Source organism: Scyliorhinus torazame, chromosome 19, assembly GCF_047496885.1.
Source record: "Scyliorhinus torazame isolate Kashiwa2021f chromosome 19, sScyTor2.1, whole genome shotgun sequence".
In the NCBI taxonomy this organism is placed as follows: domain Eukaryota; kingdom Metazoa; phylum Chordata; class Chondrichthyes; order Carcharhiniformes; family Scyliorhinidae; genus Scyliorhinus; species Scyliorhinus torazame.
The window spans coordinates 128498470-128521684 of record NC_092725.1 but is presented as its reverse complement, the minus strand read 5'-3'; the positions used below and the strand labels follow the sequence as shown (position 1 = coordinate 128521684).

Here is a 23215-nt window from a genome sequence, read left to right as displayed (position 1 = left end):
AGGGTGGTCTGGGAGCGGGGTTACTGCAGCAGGGTGCTGACGACAGCTGGCTGCCGGAGGCATACGCAACCAGAGCAATGTCCGAGACGGAGCGCAGTTATGCGCAAATTGAAAAAGAATGCCTTAGATTAGTTAATGGTTCAAACAAGTTTCATGATTATGTATATGGTCTTCTGACGTTTCCTGTGGAGACTGACCACAGGCCACTCGTATCCATTGCGTAGAAGAATTTGTACGATGATGATGAAGCTCCAACGCTACGATTCCGACCTAATATACACACCAGGCAAGTACCTTATTGTCGCTGACACGCTTTCATCAGCCACGGGCATTGAAGAGGTACACCAGGTTGATGAGGATGTGCAATGCCATGTTGATCTCGTCACTGATCTCTACCAGTCTACGATGAGAAGTTGTGCCTAATAAAAGAAGAGATAGCCAAGGACATATAGTCCTACAAAAGGTAATCCAGTGTCTCCGAGAGGGATGGCCGAAGGGTTCCTGCTCGGGTTATTACAATGTGCGGTCAGAATTGAGTGAGGCGAATGGCCTTCTACTGCGACAGCGGAATCCTGTGATTCTGCATTCCTTGAGGCCACTCATGCTGAAGAAGCTCCATGAGAAGTGCACGCGCAGGGCCAGGGATACAATTTATTGGCCAGGTACCACCAAAGACATTGCAGGCATGGTAGATGACTGTGACACGTGTCAGAAATTCCGCTACAGAGCCAACGCACATGGGTGAAGTCCATGTCCGTGGCAGAAGGTGGGCATGGATCTTTTTCACAGTTGCTAACGAATAGACAGCTGTGAATGACCCTGCCTTCCATTGCAACTCACCCTGTGGATCGAAGTGGAAACTGCTTCTTCAAGAGGAGGCAGAAAGGGTTCTACGATATATCCACAAAGAAGCTCCAGCCACTGCATCCAGGTGATATGGTCAGACTGGGGGATGCCAATAGAAATGGATGGTCAAGGCTGAAAGTACTGCAACAGGCAGGTCCACATTGGTTTCTGGTTCTTGCAAAGAAACCGAAGAACGCTGTTGAAAGTGCCAACGTCCTTTCGTGCTGGGCCCAGCAGAACAGCTGATATGTAATCCCAGAGGACACAAACCACCCATCAGCCAGCAATCAGAGAAACATCCACAGCAGCAAATACGGAACAAGCAGAAACACCCACAACAAATGAAGGCGGACCACGATCACCGACTCAGCCATCACTCGGGAGATAAAGCAGAATACGTCATAAACCAGACGGACTGAACTTGTAATGAACTGGACACAATACATGCATATCATGTTGTTTAAAGTACAGTCACATTTGTACATATTGATACTTCCAAAAGAAGGGGGCATGTGTTGATATGTATGTACACATCAATGTGTATGGTTGTCTCAGTGTACATAGTTATCGGTATGACCTCTGACCAGCAGGTGGCGATTCTGCCATGTGACTTGAGACACCAGTCAGTTGGTAGTGAATCGTAGATGAGGATAGTCGCACTTAGAGTAGCTCCAGGAGGCTTCACTGAATTCATTTAGTAGCCGTTGTCTGCATTATACTTCGTTAGTTATATTTCCACGCGTTTGTTAATTATCTTTCTAGTTAAATAACTAGATGTTCTGTGTACATCATTACAACGGTCATCACAGAATACAACAGGAGAGACTAGACCTTGTCCTGGGTAGGGTTGGTAAAGGACTTGTTGAGGTTGAGACCGATTCTTTAGTATGCATTCGCAGGAGTGCCAGGCATGGCTTGGAGATTCTCTTCTGAGACAGTGGAGATAGTGATCTCACCTGCATGACGTGTGGAAATGTCTGGGAAAGAGACAGTGTCCTTGTTTTCAGGTGGAAGGCAAGCCCTGTCAGCCTAGCTAAAGCAGTGCAGACATGAGGCATCCTGGTGACCCTGAAGGTTCCTCATCTCAGCCTCTTCGCCCTCACTATTTGCCTGCCCAGGCTCTGCATCTGAGTCATCTTTGGATTCCTCCTCTGAGGCAGATGCATCTGCCTTGGTGTCCTCCTGGTCCAGTGGTTTTCCCCTAGACAGAGCAAAGATTATGCAGAGCACAGCAAACAATGGCAGGAGATATATTTGCTCTGGTGGATATTGTAGGCGCTGCCGAAGCAGCCCAGACATCGGAACCTCATTTTAAACAGACCTATTGGCCTCTCCACCACTGCCCTTGTGGAGAAATGGCATAATGTAATTATGGTTGCAGGATATAATTTGTGACTTTGGTTAATGCTATTTCAGTGCTGTGGGGGGTATGGAAACTGATGTTGGGTTCAAACATGAAGATACAAGAAAGATCAACTTGAATTTGGGAGGTGCAACACCTTCAAGGACAGGAAAGATTGACTTGAATTTGGGAGGTGCAACACCTTCAAGGAAATTGGAGAAGGATGGAATGTTGAAAAAGGGGATTAGTTTACAAGGACATAAGGGTTTACTTATAAAGGTAGCTTTTATTTTGAGGAGCCAGATTTAAAAAGGATTAAGGCTCAATACCTGAACAGAGGGAATCATCTGTAATGTTAGCATAGAAATCAGGAAGGGAAGTTGATTAGTCAGAATTGATGTGGAGATGCCGGCGTTGGACTGGGGTGAGCACAGTACGAAGTCTTACAACACCAGGTTAAAGTCCAACAGGTTTGTTTCGATGTCACTAGCTTTCGGAGCGCTGCTCCTTCCTCAGGTGAATGAAGAGTCAGAATTGAGTTGAGAGAGCTGGGATGGGTCATGTGAACAAATAAACTTGAAGGTAACATGAGAGGAGATCAGGGGAAGCTGGGTTTGGTACATAATAGGAAGGAAGGAATGCAGCAGAGGCAGCTAGATGAGTAGTCTCTACTTTAGTGATGAAGGAGCACTTGGGACAGAGGGTGGAGGATAGCAGGAGAGTGGGATTAAGAAGATGGTTAGCAGTGGAGGAAAAACCTTTGCATTCCAGTTCATGTAGTGAGTAGTTTTAGCTGAGGAGGGCAGGGTCCATTAGTGCCTGATCTAATGATGAATGATAAAACTATGCTGTGGGTGGCACAGTAGCACAGTGGTTAGCACTGTTGCTTCACAGCACCAGGGACCTGCGTTCCATTGGGTCACTTGTCTGTGCAGAGTCTGCACTTTCTCCCTTGTCTGCGTGGGTTTCCTCCGGGTGCTCTGGTTTCCTCCCACAAGTCCCTAAAGACGTGCTTGTTAGGTGAATTGGACATTCTGAATTCTCCCTCCGTGCACCCAAACAGGCGCCGGAGTGTGACGACCAGGGGTTTTAACAGTAACTTCATTGCAGTGTTAATGTAAGCCTACCTGTGGCCCTAATAAAGATATTATTATAAAACCAGGGCTGCATCGGAGGGAATGATCGGATTGAAAGATCGGGGTTTTACTGAGGGTTGCATTTGGTGCCAATGCCATGTTAGGTGGCACACTTTATGTGCAAATGCAGTATTTTTCATTGATATTTCACTGCCAGTAAAAATATGGAGCTCTTCGTGTCCTCAGTGAGGCTAATTTTTTGTATCAAACGCAGATTTCTTCCATCTGGCTTGTAATTCCTAATTCTAATATCTAAACAGATTGGTCTGTTCCTGTGAGGGAGGCTGGTTTCCAGTAGGGTCTCCAGGCACAAGTGAGCATTTAACTGAGAAGATCTAAAGTTTGCAGAGTAGTATGGTGAATGGAGGGCCAAAGACTATTCGGTAAGAGTTTGGATCTGCTGCTGTAACTAACTTGGGGAAGGATTTCTGTCAGGAGTAAATACAAAAGGAAGTGGTGTTGCAAAGAAGAAGAGGGTTGGGATGGTGTGGGGATAGAAGGAAGTGAGCAGCGATAACCCAGTCTATAATTGAGGCAGGGTTTTCCCTATGAGCTTTTGATATGAAGCTGCAATGTGAGTCACAAGCCGCATTTTGTAGGCAAGAGTTTTCCATTGTGATTTTTTTCCCCCCCTTCAGCAGCGAATTACTGGTCCGAGGTCATTTTCACCATCCAGTTTAAGGATAGTTGAAGCTGGAGGGACAATTGGAGAACTTGCAGCTTTAGCAGAGCACTAGGCTTCAATGGAATGTAAATAAGGAGGCACCTCTCTCCAACTTTTGCAATGAGTATTAAGTGGATTTTTCAGCCAGGCCTCTGTTGTGGGGAGTGAGGGCTGGCCCGGGGGTAAGTGGGACAGGGGATGTGTCCCCCTCCACAGAGCAACATGCTACACCCTGGCAGACAGGCAGGCCTCTCTGCCTGCTGTTATGGGAGAGGTGTTTTCAGAACCCCAAAATGTATCATGAAGTTCAACCAACCTCCCCCTTTAATGTATTTGTTGCTTTTCCTAGCACATGGCTTGTTCCCTAGGAGTGGGATTACAATTATGGACACATGGGTTTTTAAACACAAAACAATGTTTATTCCATGAACTCAACTTAACATCTTAAATAAACATTGGATCTCTTAACACCCCTTACTTCAAAGATAACTCAGAAAATATTGCAACAGTAAATAATTCCTCAGAATGTTCCTTCAAACTTTCAAGAGACTTAACACCTTTAAACAGAATCACATCAGGTTAAAGGCTTTACTATTATGAGTTTAAATCACCCAAATGATCCAGCGATAGTCTTTCATGGCAGACATCACAGCAAATCCAGCTCACTGCAAAACACAGACACTCCCCAAGCTCTTTTCCTCCAAACTGCAGCTCTCTGGAAACACACAGACACACACAAGCTCTTTTTCAAACTAAAACTAAAAACTGCCAAAATGGCTGACCTAAAGCCCAGCTCCACCCACTCTGACATCACTGTTTTCTTAAAGGTACATTGCTTAAACATCCATGTCTTAAAGGTACTCTCACATGACACTGCCTGAAGTGCTGGCCCCAGATCATGTGCTGGGAGGTCAGGTCCAAGCAATTGGCAGGCCCCTGCTGCTTGCGGTTACCTGGAAACAGATTGATTTCTTTTTTTCATTCATGCGATGTGGACGTCGTTGGCTGGGCCAGCGTTTATTGCCTTTGAGAAGGTGGTGGTGGTGAGCTGTCTCCTTGAACCGCTGCAGCCCATGTCATGTAGGTACATGCACAGTGCTGTTAAAAGTGAGTTCCAGGATTTTGACCGTTCAATAGTGAAGGAATGGTGACATATTTACAAGTCAAAGTGGAGAGAACTTCCAGCTGGTGGTATTCATTAGTGTCTGCTACCCTTGTCCTTCTAGAGGGTTTGGTAGGTACTGTGTTATGGGCCAGGGTTTAACAACTCAATGGTATATTCTGGAGTACACCTGACCTACAACCTTTATGTTGAATTTGGCACAAGAGCCTGCCTTTCAGGTGTTATTCAACAGACTTCAGGAGGCGCTTTTAAATCAAAAAACAAGGTTTATTCTATGAATTTAGTTAACATTTGTATAAACACACACAGTGAGAATTTTTATCAACTACAAACATAAAGACCCCACACAGCTAGAGTAATTATGTATAACCCTTAATGAATTCCCCCTTAACTGTTCCAATTCAATAACAAAATACAAGTAAAACCAGAAACCCCTTTTCAAAGGCATGGCACACGGCATTCTTACTGGTTCCCCTTTTTAAACAGCTGGTTTGAATTCCTTCCAGAAAGCAATTATCTCTTTTAAGTTATCAAGCAGTCTGGAAACACCTTTGAAAATGAAGATAGACACTTCTTTCAACCTGTGCAGTTCAAAACCAGTCCAAACCCAAAGCAAAAGTAAAAACTCGAGAGCCACAGCCCAGCTCCACCCGCACAATGACACCACTGAATCCATGTGATAAGACAAAAACCTTTCTTAAAGGGACACTCCATGACAACTGTCGTAAGGGCCCTTGGTGAGTTCCTACAGTGCATCTTGGAGATGGTACACACTACTGCCACCCTTTGTCAGGGTGGAGGGAATGAATGTTTGTGGATGTGGTGCTAATCATGCGGGCTGCTTTGTCCTGGAGGTGTCAATAATCTCTAGTGTTGTCGGAGCTGAACCCATCCAGGTAAATGAAGAGTATTCCATCACACCCTTTTACTTGTGCCTTGTCGACAGGCTTTGGGGAGTCAGGAGGTAACCCCTAGGATGTTGATAGTTGAGAATTTATAATGGTTACACCATTGAATGTCATGGGCAAACAGCTAGTTTCTCTCCCTCTCTCGTTGGAGATGGTCATTGTCTGGCACTTGTGTGGCGCAAATGTTACTTGTCATTTATCAGCCCAAGCCAGAGTGTTCTCCAGGCCTTGTTGCATTTGGACATGCACTGCTTCAGTATCTGAGGAGTCACGAAAGATGCTGAACAATGTGCAATCATCAGCGAACATCTCCACTTCTGACCTTATGGATGAATGTTCATTGATGCAGCAGCTGAAGATGGGTGTGCCTAGGACTCGGCTGTGCCCTGTAACTGAGATGATTGATCTCCAGTGACCACAACCATCTTCATTTGTGCTAGGTATGACTCCAACCACTGGCGTTGATGGCCTTTTAATTGCACATAATTTACCATAAAGAAATAGTCTGCCCACTACACGCATGCAGGGGGTAGGCCTGCTGCATCCCACCTCTGTGAAAATGGCTCAAGGTGGATGGAGCTGGGGCACTGGTACGCAGGGCAGTGGTGACATTTATAGTCCTCGTCCACCTCTGATCCCGGCCTGGGCGGCTACTAAAAATCAAGTCTAATGAGAATAGAATAGAATGGTCATGCAAAATGGCAAGCTGGAGGAGCTGACTAGGAATAGGTATGGGAATTTAAATGGCAGCAGAGGTTAGGACAGTGAAATCAATGGAGTCGGATAACGTGAATTGAGATGAGGTCGAAATCACTGAGAATGAAGAATCACTCAGTGCAGAGACTGAAGGAGGGATAGACCAACATGTTTTGGGGAGAAGATTTGGTGCATGGTTGAGAACGGTGATTTACAGCTGCTTTCTCTGCCTCCGAGGTTTCAGTTATACACTAGTGTTTTTTCCAATAAGAGATCTACAAGTCTTGGTAAACAGAACGTTAATCGCATAGAATACCTTTAATGGGGGACAAGTTTAGAAAGCATTGTGGTTCAAAGTCGACATATATTTATATCCCAATTCAGATAACTGCATAAACAATGGGTGGGATTAATTGACCACCCCACTGCGTGTTTCTCAGTAGGGGAGGCGGCCTGCCAGCGGGATCTACTGGTGTCGCTGCTGTCAATGGGATTTCCTGTTAACAGTGCCCTCGCTGCTGGGAAACCTATACGCCGGCGTGGGGCAGGTATCTCCCGCTGGTATGATCAGCTGGTAAATCCTGCCACGTGATGAAACTGAATTCACTGACAGCTCCGTGGGAGCTATTCTTGTTGGGTGAAACAAAACTAATATGTTTGACACCATTCCTGTCTCATTTCGCTGGAGCAGAGAAGATTGAGGGGCGACCTGATCGAGGTGTACACGATTATATAAGGGGCACGGACAGGGTGGATAAGGAGCAGCTGTTCCCCTTAGTTGAAGGGCCAGTTACGAGGGGTCACAAGTTCAAGGTCAGGGGCAAGAGGTTTAGGGGGATCTGATTAAAAAGCCTTTTTGACCCAGAGGGTGGTGACGGTCTGGAAGGAAGACGGAGGATGGTAGAGGCGGGTTGCCTCACATCCTTTAAAAAGTACCTGGATGAGCACTTGGCACATCATAACATTCAAGGCTATGGGTTGGCAAATGGGAATAGTCAGGTGTTTTCATGCATCAGTGCAGACTTGATGGGCCGAAGGGCCTTTTCTGCACTGTATTCTGTGATTCATTAGTGAACAATGTAGTTAGAGCAATGTCATCTTCCAATAAATTCTTAATTAATACTTTTTAAACGAGAGGATTGTAGTTTCTTTGAGTGCTGTGTTATTTGTTATTTATTAATCTTCATTCACAACATTAAGAAATATTGTTCCTGTCTCTAGATTATTCACACCAGAAATAAGCATGTTCCCTCATTTAAATTGGGGAAGATGCTCCGTGAAACAGAATATTCAAGTCAATTCAAAGGTATGCAGCAACCTAAAGGACCACGCCTCCGTAAAAACTTTGAAGCTTTAGCGTTTGAACAAGAGGATCGTTCCCCACTAAAGGTAATTGGATATTCCCTGCTCATTCTTTCTGTTTACGATCAAGTAAAACAAAGCTAATTTATTTGTGAACCCGTTGAACACATTTCAAAATGTCTCTTCCTTTTTATGCATTTGTCACCTTTCCTCAACTGGAGAGGTTGACGGGGAGTAAGGTTGACGGGGAATGTGCTCTCTGGTCACTGTAATTGGCTATTAGATAATCCTTCCTTGCAATTTCATGTTGTTACTTGCAGGGTTATCGTTTTTCTTGACATTAGCGTTTATTATTTAATATTATCACAAGGGTTCGCAATCCCTGGTACAGAATACCGTCACCATCGCACAGTTCTGCGCAGACTAAATGTGTCACCAGTAGGATCTAATTCTTTTGTATCCTTTCGAAACGACGCTCTGAAATATATCAAATGGTTGAAAATGATTTAAAATATCCTTCCCTTCCATGGTTATTTATTTTGTCTCAAAAAACCCAATTTTCAGTCGTTTCTCCTTTTTCTCAAAATTAATATTTTGTACAACAACGAAAAATAGCATCATAACCTTTCTTTTAAAAAAAAAAATTGAAAAACCATCGGCGTAATTGTCTTTGCGCGTCTCCGGCTTTGAGTTTTCATTTTATTCAGAGTAATAATCTGAAGCATGTCCATCCTAAGTCAACAGGGTCGACCTCAAAGGACCAGCGAGGGGATGCAGAGGAACAACTATTTCAAGACCAGCAGCTTCTCAACCAACAGAATCTGCATCAGTCTGTATCTTCACGCAAAGGGCTCAGGTACGTGACTTTTAAATTTCAAACGCACAGGTCAACTATAAAGCATGTTTTACCACATTTCTATTTTTTAGAAATCCTAATTCATGTAATTCTGTTTTTTTTCCCCAGAAATGTTAAGTCTGAGTACAAGACTAACTTTCGGCCTCCTTGTCAGTATGACTATAAAAGGAGAACATTCCGATCTGAAGGGGTAGGTGAACAATGGCACTAAGGCACTAAGACTTGTTTCTGACACCAGTATGTGAAATTCATTGGCACTTGGTAAGGTCAATTAATTTTTATAATATTTTTATAACTGTTTTTTAAAGGGGACTCTAGGGGGCGCTTTAGCACTGCAGTGCAGTTCTTTAGTCAGTGCATTCTGTGAATTCTTGACGCTTCGCTACCTTTGAATATATATTGTTCTAAAACAAATTATTTTGAAATTATCTCTACCTTCTTCCTCTGTAGGGTACTGAAAGTAACCTAAATTCTTATTGGTATGCTGAGGTTAGTTTTTAGATTGTATTTTTCTTAATTCTTGCTGTTGTTTTTCTTTTAATGCATATTTAGAAACTATAAAGAAAGTAGTTATAAATTAGCAACTATTCTGTTATGTTAGTGTTGCATTTCAGTATTGTTTGCAGTTTCTGTGGATAGAAGGACAGCAATTTTTTTGTATTTAGCAAAAGCACCTCTCACTCTCTGTACGTCGATTTTAACAGTACACCATATTGAACCAAGACTGAACAATTTTGCAGAAAGATTAAAAAAAAAAAAAATAGTGATAAATTTTCTCCTGCTCTGTTATCACAGGTGAAAGAACTTCGAGAGAAAGCTGAAGCATATAAGAGGAGAGCACTGGGCACACACTTCTCCCGGGATCATCTCATCCAAATTCTGTCTGAACAAAATCGGTTGTGGGAGGCGTCCTCGACATCGGATACTGAAGAATCAGTTAGTGACAACGTTGAAGCCCTGGATCTTGCAAGGTATAAATTAATGACTAATGACCCAGCACAATGTAATTAAAAGGAATTGTGTGCAAATATTGACTAGTAGATTAGTATATTTTTTGAATTGGTTTTTAACCATGCGTCACAGCAGAAAATAGCCTTAATAGTTTTGATGGCGGTGGAGTTATTTTTATTTTAACACTTGGATTAATTGTCATCTATCACAGATGGGAGCCTTGCAATTGGGCAGCACGGTAGCACAGTGGATAGCACTGTTGCTTCACAGCGCCAGGGTCCCAGGTCCGATTCCCTGCTTGGGTCACTGTTTGGGCGGAGGACGCATGTTCTCCCCGTGTCTGCCTGGGTTTCCTCCGGGTGCTCCGGTTTCTTCCCACAAGTCCTGAAAGACATACTGTTAGGAAATTTGGACATTCTGAATTCTCCCTCTGTGTACCCGAACAGGCGCCGGAATGTGGCAACTACGGGCTTTTTACAGTAACTTCATTGTTAATGTAAGCCTGCTTGTGACAATAAAGATTATTAATCTATTCTTGTGCAACACTGAAAAAGTTTGTATGCTTAAGTTTGATAATGTTACATGCTCGTACCATACACCTGCAAAGAAATTGTGGGTTTATTGAATCAAGCCCATTTTGTGAATGATGTGTAAGTGTTGCTACAATATCCAACCAGATGGGAACATATCTTTTTATATTTTAGGGCAAAAGAAACGCCAAATATTTGCACAGAAAGACGAGAGATGTACTCTGGCGAAGCACAGAATGCTACATCACCACAAAAGGCCACGGCAAAATACAATGATGCAAGAGAGAATGCTGTGCCACATGTTCCCACTCTTCCAGTCAGCAGGAGATTGGCATGGACAGATGAGGAAGAGAAGCCATGCAGAACAGAACTACCAGAAGGCGACCAGGACCAGAATTATGAAACTCAGAAGGAGGTAGAAGTTGAAGGAAACGTGGAAGCAGTTGTTGAAAGGTAGCTACTGGTTGAAATGCATAGTAGATGGAGATGGATAAAAGCAAATGACTGCGAATGCTGGAATCTGAAACCAAAAAGAAAACACTGGAAAATCCCAGCAGGTCTGGCAGCATCTGTAGGGAGAGAAAAGAGCTAACGTTTCGAGTCCAGGTGACCTTTGACAAAGGGTCACCTGGACTCGAAATGTCAGCTCTTTTCTCTCCCTACAGATGCTGCCAGACCTGCTGAGATTTCTCAGCATTTTCTTTTTGGTTTTAGATGGGGATGATGTTAGTTGGGGAAAAATATTAAAATGAGGCCAAACTTTGGAATCATTTTGGCTAAGATATTACATCCTTTTATATAGTCAAAACCTCACTTTGTTTCCAAGAAAGGAAACAAATATTCCTTAAACGTCCATATAAATAATCTTTGTCTTTAATTTCCTATTTTAGAGCTATATATACTAATTTTGATAATTATTATGTTGCAATTGTAGTGCTGGTTAATAATGGAACTGTAACTTCATATTTTTCTGCATGTATTTGCTTGAGGAGCTAATGCAAAGCTGCCTCTGGGATTTAGATTGAAGATCTCCAAGTGAAAATATGCCCCACTGAAGCTTGACAGAAATTAAACATACTTGGCATGTTTGTTATGTTTTTTGCCGCCCCCCCCCCCCCCCCCCCCTGGCTGTTTTCTGCACCAATGAAGAAGGTTGAGTTGTGCTTAAACATATTTTATTTACTTCTTGCGCAAATTCCTTTCTTGATAACCAAAAGAACTAATTGCGTTCAGAACTGATTATAATTTAATTTCCAGAGAACCAGCCCCTGTAAACATACAAGATGCAGCAACCATTAAGTCAGAATCAAATGAACAGTTTGAGCTTGGTTCTGATGCAGGTGGGCGAGTGCCTACCCCAACACTGAAGACAACTGGTGGAACCCAGAGAACACACCATGATCTGACCACACCAGCTGTCGGTATGACCATTTCTTAATTTAGTACAAATAATATTTGGTCTATCTGTAATAACTGCTGCTATTCCATTGTTTTTACACCTATGCATTTATGTGTGATTTCGAAAGTTGTGGAGATTTGTCTTTGTAATAAAAGCTTTGACTAAAACTCTTTCTACTAAATTGAAAGGAAATTTTGGAGCATTCCATCCTAAAATCTGCTGCTCTAGCCCACCCTACTATTGTTTTGCTTCTCTTGCCTACCCCAGTTTGTTCCTTTCCCCGCTCATTCAGCCTGCACCGTGTTTCAACTTCTTGCTTTCTTGGTCAAAGTTATGTTCTGGGAAGTATCCATACTGGCTAGCGTTAGCTAACCACTGCTCAGTTGCATGAATAAGTTGTTTGTTCGTGGAACTCTCAATCCCCAAAAATTAGGGAATCAGCAGAAATGAAAACCGAGAATGTGGGAAGTGGTCAGGATAAGCAGAAATGGGGGTGAGAAGTGGAGACGACTTGGAGAAATTTTGAAAGCAGCAAGATTGCACTGGGACAGGCAATTCTGACGAAAGACCTTCCAAAAGTAAGGTGGATGCTCCCTGGAATTTCTAATGGGCATAAAATGTTTTGTGTTGCAGTTTCTGAAGTTGTAAGTATTTATGTAAGTGGTATGCGTGAAGTAGGGAAAGATTATTTAATGAGTCTAAAATGTTATCTACAAGCCCCACTAGACTAAGTATTTAATAATTATTACATCCTAATTTTACCAATTTCTCTCCACCAGGGGGTGCTGTGTTAATTTCTCCTTGTAAAGTCAGATCACCATCACCTCATCGCAGAAGAACCCAGCCTCCATTGGGGAAACCGTATTCGCCCTATAAATATTTATCAGAATCACCAAGCAAAATGCTGAGAAAGGTACAGAACTTTTACATGAGGGATATCTTTGGTTCCCGTTAGAAAAGGTCATTCTTGACCAGCTCCGGTTATACAGGTCCAGCAGGTTCAAGATTGGGTCAGTCCCGTCAGTGACCGATCAACTGGTCTCGGATGGTGTGCCAGTAGGGGAGCTGGAATTGACTTCAGGGCTCCTGTATTAGGGAAGGCAAAACTGGCTCTCGGAACTGTTTCAAAATGTAATGGATTGAGAAGTTTGTTCTACCAAGATCCTTGGCTTCAGACCTGCATTTCATATTTTGTGTGCTTTATTCAGATGAGATTTTCACATGACTGTTTTAATTTTTTAAACTAAATATCCACTTTGATATTTGCCGTTTTAAGCTTCTAATTTGAAACCTATTAAAACAAGATGGTCAGTATAATAGTGAAATTGGTACCTTTTTTTAAATACCTTTTTGAGGTACGACAAAGAACAAAGAACAAAGAAATGTACAGCACAGGAACAGGCCCTTCGGCCCTCCAAGCCCGTGCCGACCATACTGCCCGACTAAACTACAATCTTCTACACTTCCTGGGTCCGTATCCTTCTATTCCCATCCTATTCATATATTTGTCAAGATGCCCCTTAAATGTCCCTATCGTCCCTGCCTCCACTACCTCCTCCGGTAGTGAGTTCCAGGCACCCACTACCCTCTGCGTAAAAAACTTGCCTCGTACATCTACTCTAAACTTTGCCCCTCTCACCTTAAACCTATGCCCCCTAGTAATTGACCCCTCTACCCTGGGGAAAAGCCTCTGACTATCCACTCTGTCTATGCCCCTCATAATTTTGTATACCTCTATCAGGTCGCCCCTCAACCTCCTTCGTTCCAGTGAGAACAAACCGAGTTTATTCAATCGCTCCTCATAGCTTATGCCCTCCATACCAGGCAACATTTTGGTAAATCTCTTCTGCACCCTCTCTAAAGCCTCCACATCCTTCTGGTAGTGTGGCGACCAGAATTGAACACTATACTCCAAGTGTGGCCTAACTAAGGTTCTATACAGCTGCAACATGACTTGCCAATTCTTATACTCAATGCCCCGGCCAATGAAGGCAAGCATGCCGTATGCCTTCTTGACTACCTTCTCCACCTGTGTAGCCCCTTTCAGTGATCTGTGGACCTGTACTCCTAGATCTCTTTGACTTTCAATACTCTTGAGGGTTCTACCATTCACCGTATATTCCCTACCTGCATTAGCCCTTCCAAAATGCATTACCTCACATTTGTCCAGGTTAAACTCCATCTGCCATATCTCCGCCCAAGTCTCCAGACAATCTAAATCCTGCTGTATCCTCAGACAGTCCTCATCGCTATCCGCAATTCCACCAACCTTTGTGTCGTCTGCAAACTTACTAATCAGACCAGTTACATTTTCCTCCAAATCATTTATATATACTACAAAGAGCAAAGGTCCCAGCACTGATCCCTGTGGAACACCACTGGTCACAGCCCTCCAATTAGAAAAGCATCCCTCCATTGCTACCCTCTGCCTTCTATGGCCTAGCCAGTTCTGTATCCACCTTGCCAGTTCACCCCTGATCCCGTGTGACTTCACCTTTTGTACTAGTCTACCATGAGGGACCTTGTCAAAGGCCTTACTGAAGTCCACGACAAGTATGAAATATTTTTATTTGGAAGAAGTGGCACAGCAGTAGCCAAGCGCAGTGATTTTTACATGCATGGGCTTTTCGGCAAGAATCGTAGAGGCCATTGCGTCCACATTGGTTCTCTAGAAAGGATTGCAGAGTTATTAGATTACAATCATTGGAACCCCAGATTGACCCCATTTACTAGGTCACTTCGCAAAGCTAATGTATCGGATAATTCAATAACCTTTGCATCAAAATCTTTCTAAAACGTATGATTTGAATAGTACCTCACAAAAAATAATGGTCTTTTCTTATTACATAGACTGAATCACTCCGACAATCCCCAGCAGCAGGTGTTAAGACTTCCGATCCAATTCCTTTGAGAGAAGAATATGGGCCTGCAAATTTCAATAACCCATCTCCTGAAAAGACTGAACCTTCTATTCTAGCATCAATGAAATCTCATCCCTTTTTTAATCCCAAATCATCTTCAGTCATTGCTTCGCCATCTTGGAGCTGCCCTCATCGGATACAAGGAACCCTTCGACATCCGGAGTTCCAACACAATGGTAACATGTTAAACAGTCAATATTCGAGCGGAGACCGACCAACAGATGAAGTTGGCGAGATAATTTAACATAGAATGAAGAGAGACAATATAAACCAAATTGTACAATTGTTAAGGACATTCAAGAACAGAGCGGCGTGGGGATATACAATTAGAAATCTTTTAAGGCAACAGGATAAGTTGATGAGACTGTTTTTAAAAACCCATGGCTTTATAAAGAAGCATAAATACAAAAGTAAGTTATGCTACACCGTTCAAAATTGCTGTGGTCTTGCCCTTCAGTCATACTGGAATTTGCAGTGATAAAGTATAGCAGGCAAGTCCCGAGAATAGCACAGGATAGCTGTCCGATCATTCTTGACTCGTAATGTGAAACTGTTGGTGCAGTACCTGGTTTTATTGTAACACTAAGTTCTGTTCTTCTGTGAACTTCTGGAGTGAAAGTGAAGTGTTGGTTGCTCCTCCTGGGTGTGGTAGTGGTCCCCCCCCCTTCTTTGAATTGAGTAAAGTTGTTCTGTCTGTTCTCCTCTCCAAAATAATTCAACATTTTGTCAATCAGGGTAGCATTGCATTATTTTTAAAGCCTGGTTGGGAATCTATAGTAACTTATTTTTTAACTCCACTTGAAGGCAATATTGGAGGATTGCGGACCAGTCTGCTGAGGACACAATCAACAGATCTAGCTGCTGCTGATAATGGTATTTATAATCTTTATTGTCACAAGTAGGCTTACTGCAATGAAGTTACTGTGAAAAGCTCCTAGTCGCCACATTCCGGCCCCTGTTCGGGTTCACGGAGGGAGAATTCAGAATGTGCAAATTACTTAACAAACATGTCTTTCGGGACTTGTGGGTGGAAACCGGAGCACCTGGAGGAAACCCACGCAGACACGGGGAGAACGTGCAGACTCTGCACAGACAGTGACCCAAGCCAGGAATCGAACCTGGGACCCTGGCGCTGTGAAACAACAGTGCTAACGACTGCTACCGTGCTGCATGGCATTCAGCTTAAAGATTGCTTGCTGTCAACATGTCGGAACCATCTTATAGAATCCTAAGTTAACTATGGCTCAAAAAGAACAGCTGTAATATCATTTCAACAATGATTCTGATGGGAGTTTTGTCATTGTCTAAACATATCCTATCTAGAGTTGTATTATTTATGACTATTAACCCATATTCAAATAGCATGGGGAGGAAATGAAGTCAAGCTATAGGAAAGAAGAAACATGGGCGAGTTAACTCTGCTCAATAAAGAGCAACTTGGAAAACTAATGGAATCAAAATTATTGGTGAAAAAAGCTAACTGGAATAAGCTTGCATGCTGGTGGATGGTGTTTGCTGAAAATGCATTTTTGTCAATGAGGAGGGCGAAGCCATTCAAGCATCCTGTGTGGTTTATTTACATAATATCGATTGGCAGCTCTTTTGGAATTTAGCACAGACCTATTTAAACTGTTTCAAACATATTTGATGAATATTTCTTAACAGGTTTTAAAAATAGGTATGGTATACCTGAAACCATCAGAAAGGAATAAATAGGCCAGAGAGAGATTCCAGGGCGGGTCATTAACAAACACCACTTGGAGGATAATATTGAAGAATAAGTTAATTTAAAATTGCAGTTTGGTAATGGCAACAGAATGGTTATTATAGCCCAGATCTTGCATTCTCTGGAGGGTCGTACCTCGGCGATGCGCTGGGGGGACCCCTCTGATATACTTGCACAAGGCACTGCATGGAAATTGTCCTGGATGTTTCCGCTTTTGTTGGTCAATTTCCCTGCATCTCGAACCCTCCGAAACTCTGATTTGAAATTCTGGAACTATGGATGATTCTGACCTACAATAAAACCAATTGTAACTTCTGGGTGACTATGGTACAGGAAGGCCTGGGTGGGAAATATGCAGCTCCAGTGTAAGGTAAGAAATTAGGAGCAGAGTGGAGCGGCAATCTAGCGGTCTTTGCCACTCCCATGAAAGATTCTGCCCCCTGTGTCTTGTATGTCTAATGGTAAATTTACAATGCCTAATTTCATCTCTTAACGTAGCCATTTATTGTTGAATAAATCTGTCAGTTTTTAAACCTGAGCCGCAATTCTGTGAAGTGCTTATTTTACTGCTTTCCAAAGTAAAGGAAGATCAATTGAGGCCAAGTGATATATCTCAGAAAGCCAAAGTGCAGTGAAGAGGCTCTCTGTTTGACCATCGAACTGTGTGCAGGTTATTTAGATACCGAGAAGGCAGAGGTACATTCCTAATCAAGACAGAGCGGGAGCTGCTTTGAGTATGACCTAGATATCTTTCTCGTCTTCAGCAGCTCAGATAAAAATCCCAAAACACTGACGATTGTTCACTGTCACGTTTTGCCCTCCGCATTTTTTGTTCATAGCGCATCTTAAAAGTGTGAACTATTATTATGACTTTAAAAAAATGAGACCAGTGGATTGGCACTGGGATTACCCAGTAAGAAGTCTTACAACACCAGATTAAAGTGCAACAGGTTTGTTTGGAATCACTAGCTTTCGGAGCGTAGCTCCTTCATCAGGTGAGTGACTGCTATCAAATGTATTCTTGGAGGTTTCATCACAAGAATTTCTCCGAAGCCCTAGCCATTTGTCTGCCAACACCGCCATCCTTGTGACCTGCTGCCTTACTGCGCCACTTGGAAAGCTAAAAGTATCATAATCCAATTAGATGAAACTTGACTGTCGGCCAAACACCATTTTTTCATTCCTCCCCATTTTTAATATTTTTATACCTGGTAAAGCGAAATGTTCAAAGAATGTTTTTATAAAAAAAAAAACCCTATATTTTTTAATGTCCCTATGATGTTTCCCCAGAATTGCCCACAGCAGTGTCCTGGAAATTGATTTTCAATTCCTGGGAACTCCCGGCCAATTCTTGAAGGTTGGCAACCATAGGAGGAGGGGAGGATGAACAACAAACTAAAATCACTTCCCCAAACTAGAGCATGCAACCTCAAACTAAATGTAAAACAATATCCAATTTCTTTAACTGGTAATACAGGTAAAAGTGCTACAATGATGGGGGAAAATATATAAATGCAGGACTGAAATTACCAGATTTTATGTAGATGGAATGAGTTTTAAACACATTAGATTCCTTATAGACTAATTGTATGACAAAGAGCAGCATGATGTTTGAGACTGCTGGATGGGCTACACCAGATACACTGCACAGAAAGATGCCATTTGACCCAGATGGTGTTTTATACTTGGCGGAGCCTCCCCCCATCCATTTTTATCTAACTCTTGTCAGCCTACCCTGGTTGATTCTGTCCCAAATCCCGATTCTGTTGAAGATAATTAAAATTAGTGCAACCAAGTAACACGGAGATACGTCACTTTAGGGCAGAAGAGAATCGGGGCTCTCCCGTTTTGTGTGGAGAAGTGTCATTTTATGAATTTGTAGTAGTCAAATTACACTAAATGAAACTAAAAATGTGGGTTCAATTCAATCCTCTTCTCTCTTTTTCAGAGGATGATCGAATGTCGCAAATATCTGCCCGATCAGCAGCATCCAGTTCACTTGCCTCTCAAGTTCTCGAGCGTGCTCAGAAAAGGAGAGATCATTTCTGGGGCAAGAACCCATGAACTAAACTTTGAAATATTGTTTATTCCTAGAAGGACCTGTAGGTTTTATTGAGGATTTTACTTTTTACACCTGGGAAATGAATCCATTTAAATTTGAATGAATGTCTGTGTTAAATGTTATACTTTTCCTGTCTATCTGTTATTTAATTTTTGGGGGGATTTTACATTGACCCCTGTGTGTTCATACTGAGAGCCAAGATTCAAATTTTGATGTTTGCCAGTATTTTACTGTAAAATATATTGATATATAAAATATAAACTGATTTCTACACCATATGAAGAAAGCATTGTGCCATGTTTCTCTGTGTAAAAATTGAATGAATGTGTATGCTGAAATTTTAATGAGATATTTTTTTTAATTAAAAAAAAAAAAATCAATTTGTGGATGTCTCTGGTCAAGCCAGCATTTATTGCTCATTGCGAATTCCTCTTGAAGGTGTTGAGGCCCGTTCTTGAACTGTTGCGAACCATATGGTGAAGTTACCCCTGCAGTGGGAAAGGAAGGAGTTCCAGGATTTTGACTTCGTAACAATGAAGGAATGTCAATCTATGTTCAAGTTCGGTTGTGTGTGACGTGGAGGTGATGTTGTTCCCATGCACCTACTGCTCTTGTCCAGCTAGATAATGATCATGGGTGTTGAGAAATGCTATCAAAAGCCATGGTGAGTTGCTGTATTGCATCTTGTAGTAATAGTGGAAGGACTGTATGTTGAAGGGGGGGGGGGTGGTGGAGGTGCCACTCAAAAGGATGGCTTTGCCCTTGATGGTGTTCGGCTACTTTTGAGTGTTGGAACTGTGCTCGCCCAGACAAGTGAGTATTCCAACCCACTTCTGACATGTGCCTTGTAGATGATGGAGAGACTTTGGCGCGTCAGGGAGTGAACCATTCTGCACAGGACACTCACCTCAGACTTCATGTAGCCATGGTATTTATGTGGCTGCTCTAGTTTGGAGGTCAATGGTTAAGATGCCAAGATGTTACGGTTGAGGATTCGATGGGACCACTGGATGTCAAAGGGAGATGGTTAGACCCTCTCTTGAAGATAGCCTCTGCCGAGCATGTGCATAGCACAAATTTAACTTGCCAACTATCATTCCAAACTAGAATATTGTCCAGGACTTGCTGCATGTGGGAATAAACTGCGACATTATCTGGGGAGCTGTGAATGAAACTGAACAATGCATTAATCGTGAACAGCCCTTGGAAGGGCAATCATTGGTGAAGCTAATTGGGCTTAGGACACTATCCTGAGGAACTCCTGCAATGATAGTCTGAGGATGAGTTGATTATCTTCTAGAGCTGCAACCGTTTTCCTTTGTGTTTGGTGTAACTCCCGCGAGTAGAATGTTTTCCCAATACCCATTGACATCACTTTTACTAAGGTTTCTTGATGCCATACAAGTCAGATGCTGTCGTCTAGTTAGGGGTACCCTCACCTGAAATAGACACTACGATTTTTGATTTGATAAGACTGACTTCAATGGGAAGTGACAGAGATTTTCCACTAAACTGGGCAAATTTGTTAATGGGCAAAATCATTTAAAAAAAATTTAATGTGATGCTGAACCAGTTTTTACTCCTAAACATGGCAAGAGTTCGACAAAGACAGCCATGGACAACTAAAGTGGTGAAAGAATATCAAACTGAAGGGAAAATCGTAAGTGTGAAACCAGCAAAAGGGAAAGATACAAAGAGCAGAAAAGGGCGACGCAGTAAGGGCTACAAAAAATGGAGTTTGAGAAGAAACTCGCAAGGGATATCAAAACCAACAGAAAACACTTCTACAGTTACAAAAAGGGTGGATAGTCAGTCGCAATAGAAGCCTCTTGAAAAACAATTATAAGTGTCAATGATTGGGAAATGAAAGGCATGCTGAATAATTACTTTGAATTAGTATCGACTGCGGAGGAAGAGATTCAACAAAATTACGTTTGATTCAGGAACTCAACAAAATTAATGTAAGCACTACATGGAGAAATTTAATAGCACAAAAGAGGACAAAATGCCCAGGACCAGATGCTTTCCATCCCGGGATTTGTAAATAAATGGATGAGCATTGTACATGCCCTTAGTATAATTTGAGAACTGTCCTTTAGAATGGAAAATTGAGCATCGTATGTAAGAACGATGAGAGAGGCAAACCAAGGGAGTATAGACCAGTTAGCCTATTATCTGCTGTCAGAAAATTTAGCTGGAGTCTAGAATTAAGGATCAAGTAACTGCTCCCTGAAGACTTTCAGTGATCAGAGTCAGCTAGCATGGGTTTGTAAAGGGTAAGTCATGCCTCTTTGAGGAAGTGACTAGTGGACAGAGTAGAGGCTGGGAACATTACTTATAGACTTCCAGAAAGCATTTGGTAATGTCCCTCAAAAAGACTGTCGACTAATGTTGAAGCCCATGGAATTGAAGGCAGAAGTATTGACCTGGTTAGGAACAGGTCGGGGATGGAGGTGAAGGATAATGGGTAGTCTTGTTTGACCATGAAAGGAGCCCACACCAAGTTGTTAAAAGGAAATAAAAGTTTATTACAATAACATTTGTTTACAGAGCACGAAAGATCCCAAACGGGTCTCTCCCATTGGTTATCTAACTGGCCGAATTTATACAGGGAATAACTATACATGGTATAGGCTTCCCCATCCCTTTAATGGGGGAGCTCGCAGGGAGTTTAATCATTGCCACCTTTGTAAGTCCCATGTGGGTTATGACCCACCACAAAGTCCAAGAATCCTCCAACTGCGGAGATGGAGGGCGCGGACTCGCTTTGTATGTGGCTGTGCGTTGTGTACCCATGGCCCAGGATCGGGCAGTGTGTACTGGGAAGGAGAACACCACTTTTGACTGGCATGCCGAGACGGATTCGCTGCCGGAGACTGCTATACGGTAAACTCCTCATCGGAGACCACCGGTTGTGTCTCCGTATCCGAATCTGTGTCAACGACCTCTTTAATGTTGGCATCCTTCCCCTTGGGGTTCTGCTCTGGCCCATTCAGGCATTATTTCGGCTGGATAAGAACTTTTCGCTCACTAGGAATTCTACCAAGAATTGGTCGCATGGACTTAATGTGATCTGAGTGCTTTTGCATTACTCAACCCTGGGCTGGCGATTGATAAGAAACCGGCCCTGTCTGGTGGATGACGGTCCCGGAGATCCACTGGGCACCGTCTACAAAGTTTCAGACATACATTGCGTGGCCTGGTACAAAGTGCCTAGACAATCGATGTTGAATGGGGAAACGCCCTTCCATGTCCTGGTTGTGATGCACCTTCCCACTGATATCTGGGAAGACCATGCTAAGTCGGGTCCAAAGCCTCCATCCCATACGCATCTCAGTCGGGGCCACCCCAGTCATGGCATGGGGGGGGGGGGGGGGGTGGTCTGGTAGCAAAACAGGAATCGGGCCATCCTAGTGTTCATTGACCCCGAAGACTGTTTCCACAACGAGCATTTGAACGTCTGGATCACCCTTTCCACTAGCCCATTCGAAGCCAGGTGGTAAGGGGCAATTCGGCTGTGTCGTATCCCATTAGCCTTCAGAAACCCAGAGAACTCTTCGCTCAGAAAAGATGTACCATTGTCCCTGACTAATATCTCAGGTATGCCATGGGTAGAAAAAGACAAACGTAGTTCTTCGGTCGTTGCCCTACATCTTGTGGACCTCCAGTCATTTGGAATGGGCGTCGATTAGGAGGAGGAACATCAAACCCTGAAATGGGACGGCAAAACTGGCATGCAACCAAGCCCATGACCAATCATAAGGGTAGAGATGCTGGGCCTGGTGGGAACTTCTGGTGCTCCTGACAGGCGATACATTAATGTCGGCATCCAGGCCTGGTCACCAAAAGTATCTGCGTGCTAACATTTTTCATTTTTAACACCCCTGGGTGTCCATTGTGGAGATCTTGCAAGATCAAACCCTGGCACTTTCCTGGGGCGACGACATGCGTACCCCAAAGCAGGACACCGTCCACCACACTAAATTATGACATCTTAGATGAGAAGCCTGCAATTCATCGGAAGCCGTCGATGCTGTCGACCATACATCACGAGATGTTGAAATTTGGAAAGTACCGGGTCCATTTGGGTCGACTCACCGATCCGAGATGGAGGGTTTAGTCGGCAAGGGTATTCAGCTCAACCATCTGAGCCAGCAAGAGGATCCAATGCCAAATCCTCGCGGAAGCGATGGGCAGAATGGCACTGTGCTCTTTGAGAAGTTGGAGCAATGGTTTGCGGTTGATGATGATGGTGAAATGGCGGCCGTAACCGTATTGGTGAAATGTTCGTCCTGTAAAAACCACCGTCAGGCCTTCCTTTTCTATATGTGTGTACTTGCGATTGGTGAGGTGAAAGCAATCACCTGATCCCTGCCATCCTGTGAGAGAGAACGCCCACAATGTCGTATGGCGACGCGTCATACGTGACGATGAGGGGCTTGGCGGGATCACATTGAGTCAACAACCCAGAAGACGAAAGCTGTTTCTTCATTTGTCTGAAAGCCGTTTCCTGTGGCCTGCTCCACACTTGGCTTTTCTTAAGAAGTAGATGCAGGGGGGCCAGCATCTTGCGAGATGCGGGATGAACTTGCCGTAATAGTTCACTAGCCCTAAAAACGATTGGAGCTCGCAAGGGCAGGGGCTGCTGAAGGGCGCGCACCTTCTCTGCTACCGGGTGAAACCTCTCGTGGTGCTCGTTTGCATGAAAAACGGACTCCAAAAAATGCCGAAGAGCTTCCGTCAGGTTGTCCAA

At 43.3% G+C, this 23215-nt stretch overlaps 1 protein-coding gene across 2 annotated transcripts in view; it reads left to right on the top strand.

The window, feature by feature from the left end:
- The window catches only part of mdm1 (Mdm1 nuclear protein), a 32601-nt gene extending 13771 nt beyond the window's left edge, over positions 1–18830 (top strand). Inside the window, exons 5-15 of one of the 2 annotated variants that reach the window (XM_072485201.1) lie at positions 7937–8104; positions 8755–8873; positions 8982–9063; positions 9324–9362; positions 9669–9844; positions 10529–10807; positions 11612–11775; positions 12533–12666; positions 14604–14850; positions 15479–15547; positions 18349–18830. In XM_072485201.1, the coding sequence (XP_072341302.1) occupies positions 7937–8104; positions 8755–8873; positions 8982–9063; positions 9324–9362; positions 9669–9844; positions 10529–10807; positions 11612–11775; positions 12533–12666; positions 14604–14850; positions 15479–15547; positions 18349–18464 (1593 nt within the window). In that variant the 3' untranslated portion in view covers positions 18465–18830. The remainder of the gene's footprint in view (positions 1–7936; positions 8105–8754; positions 8874–8981; positions 9064–9323; positions 9363–9668; positions 9845–10528; positions 10808–11611; positions 11776–12532; positions 12667–14603; positions 14851–15478; positions 15548–18348) is intronic. The other variant, XM_072485202.1, reaches the window with a different exon arrangement.
- Positions 18831–23215: the final 4385 nt, after the last annotated feature.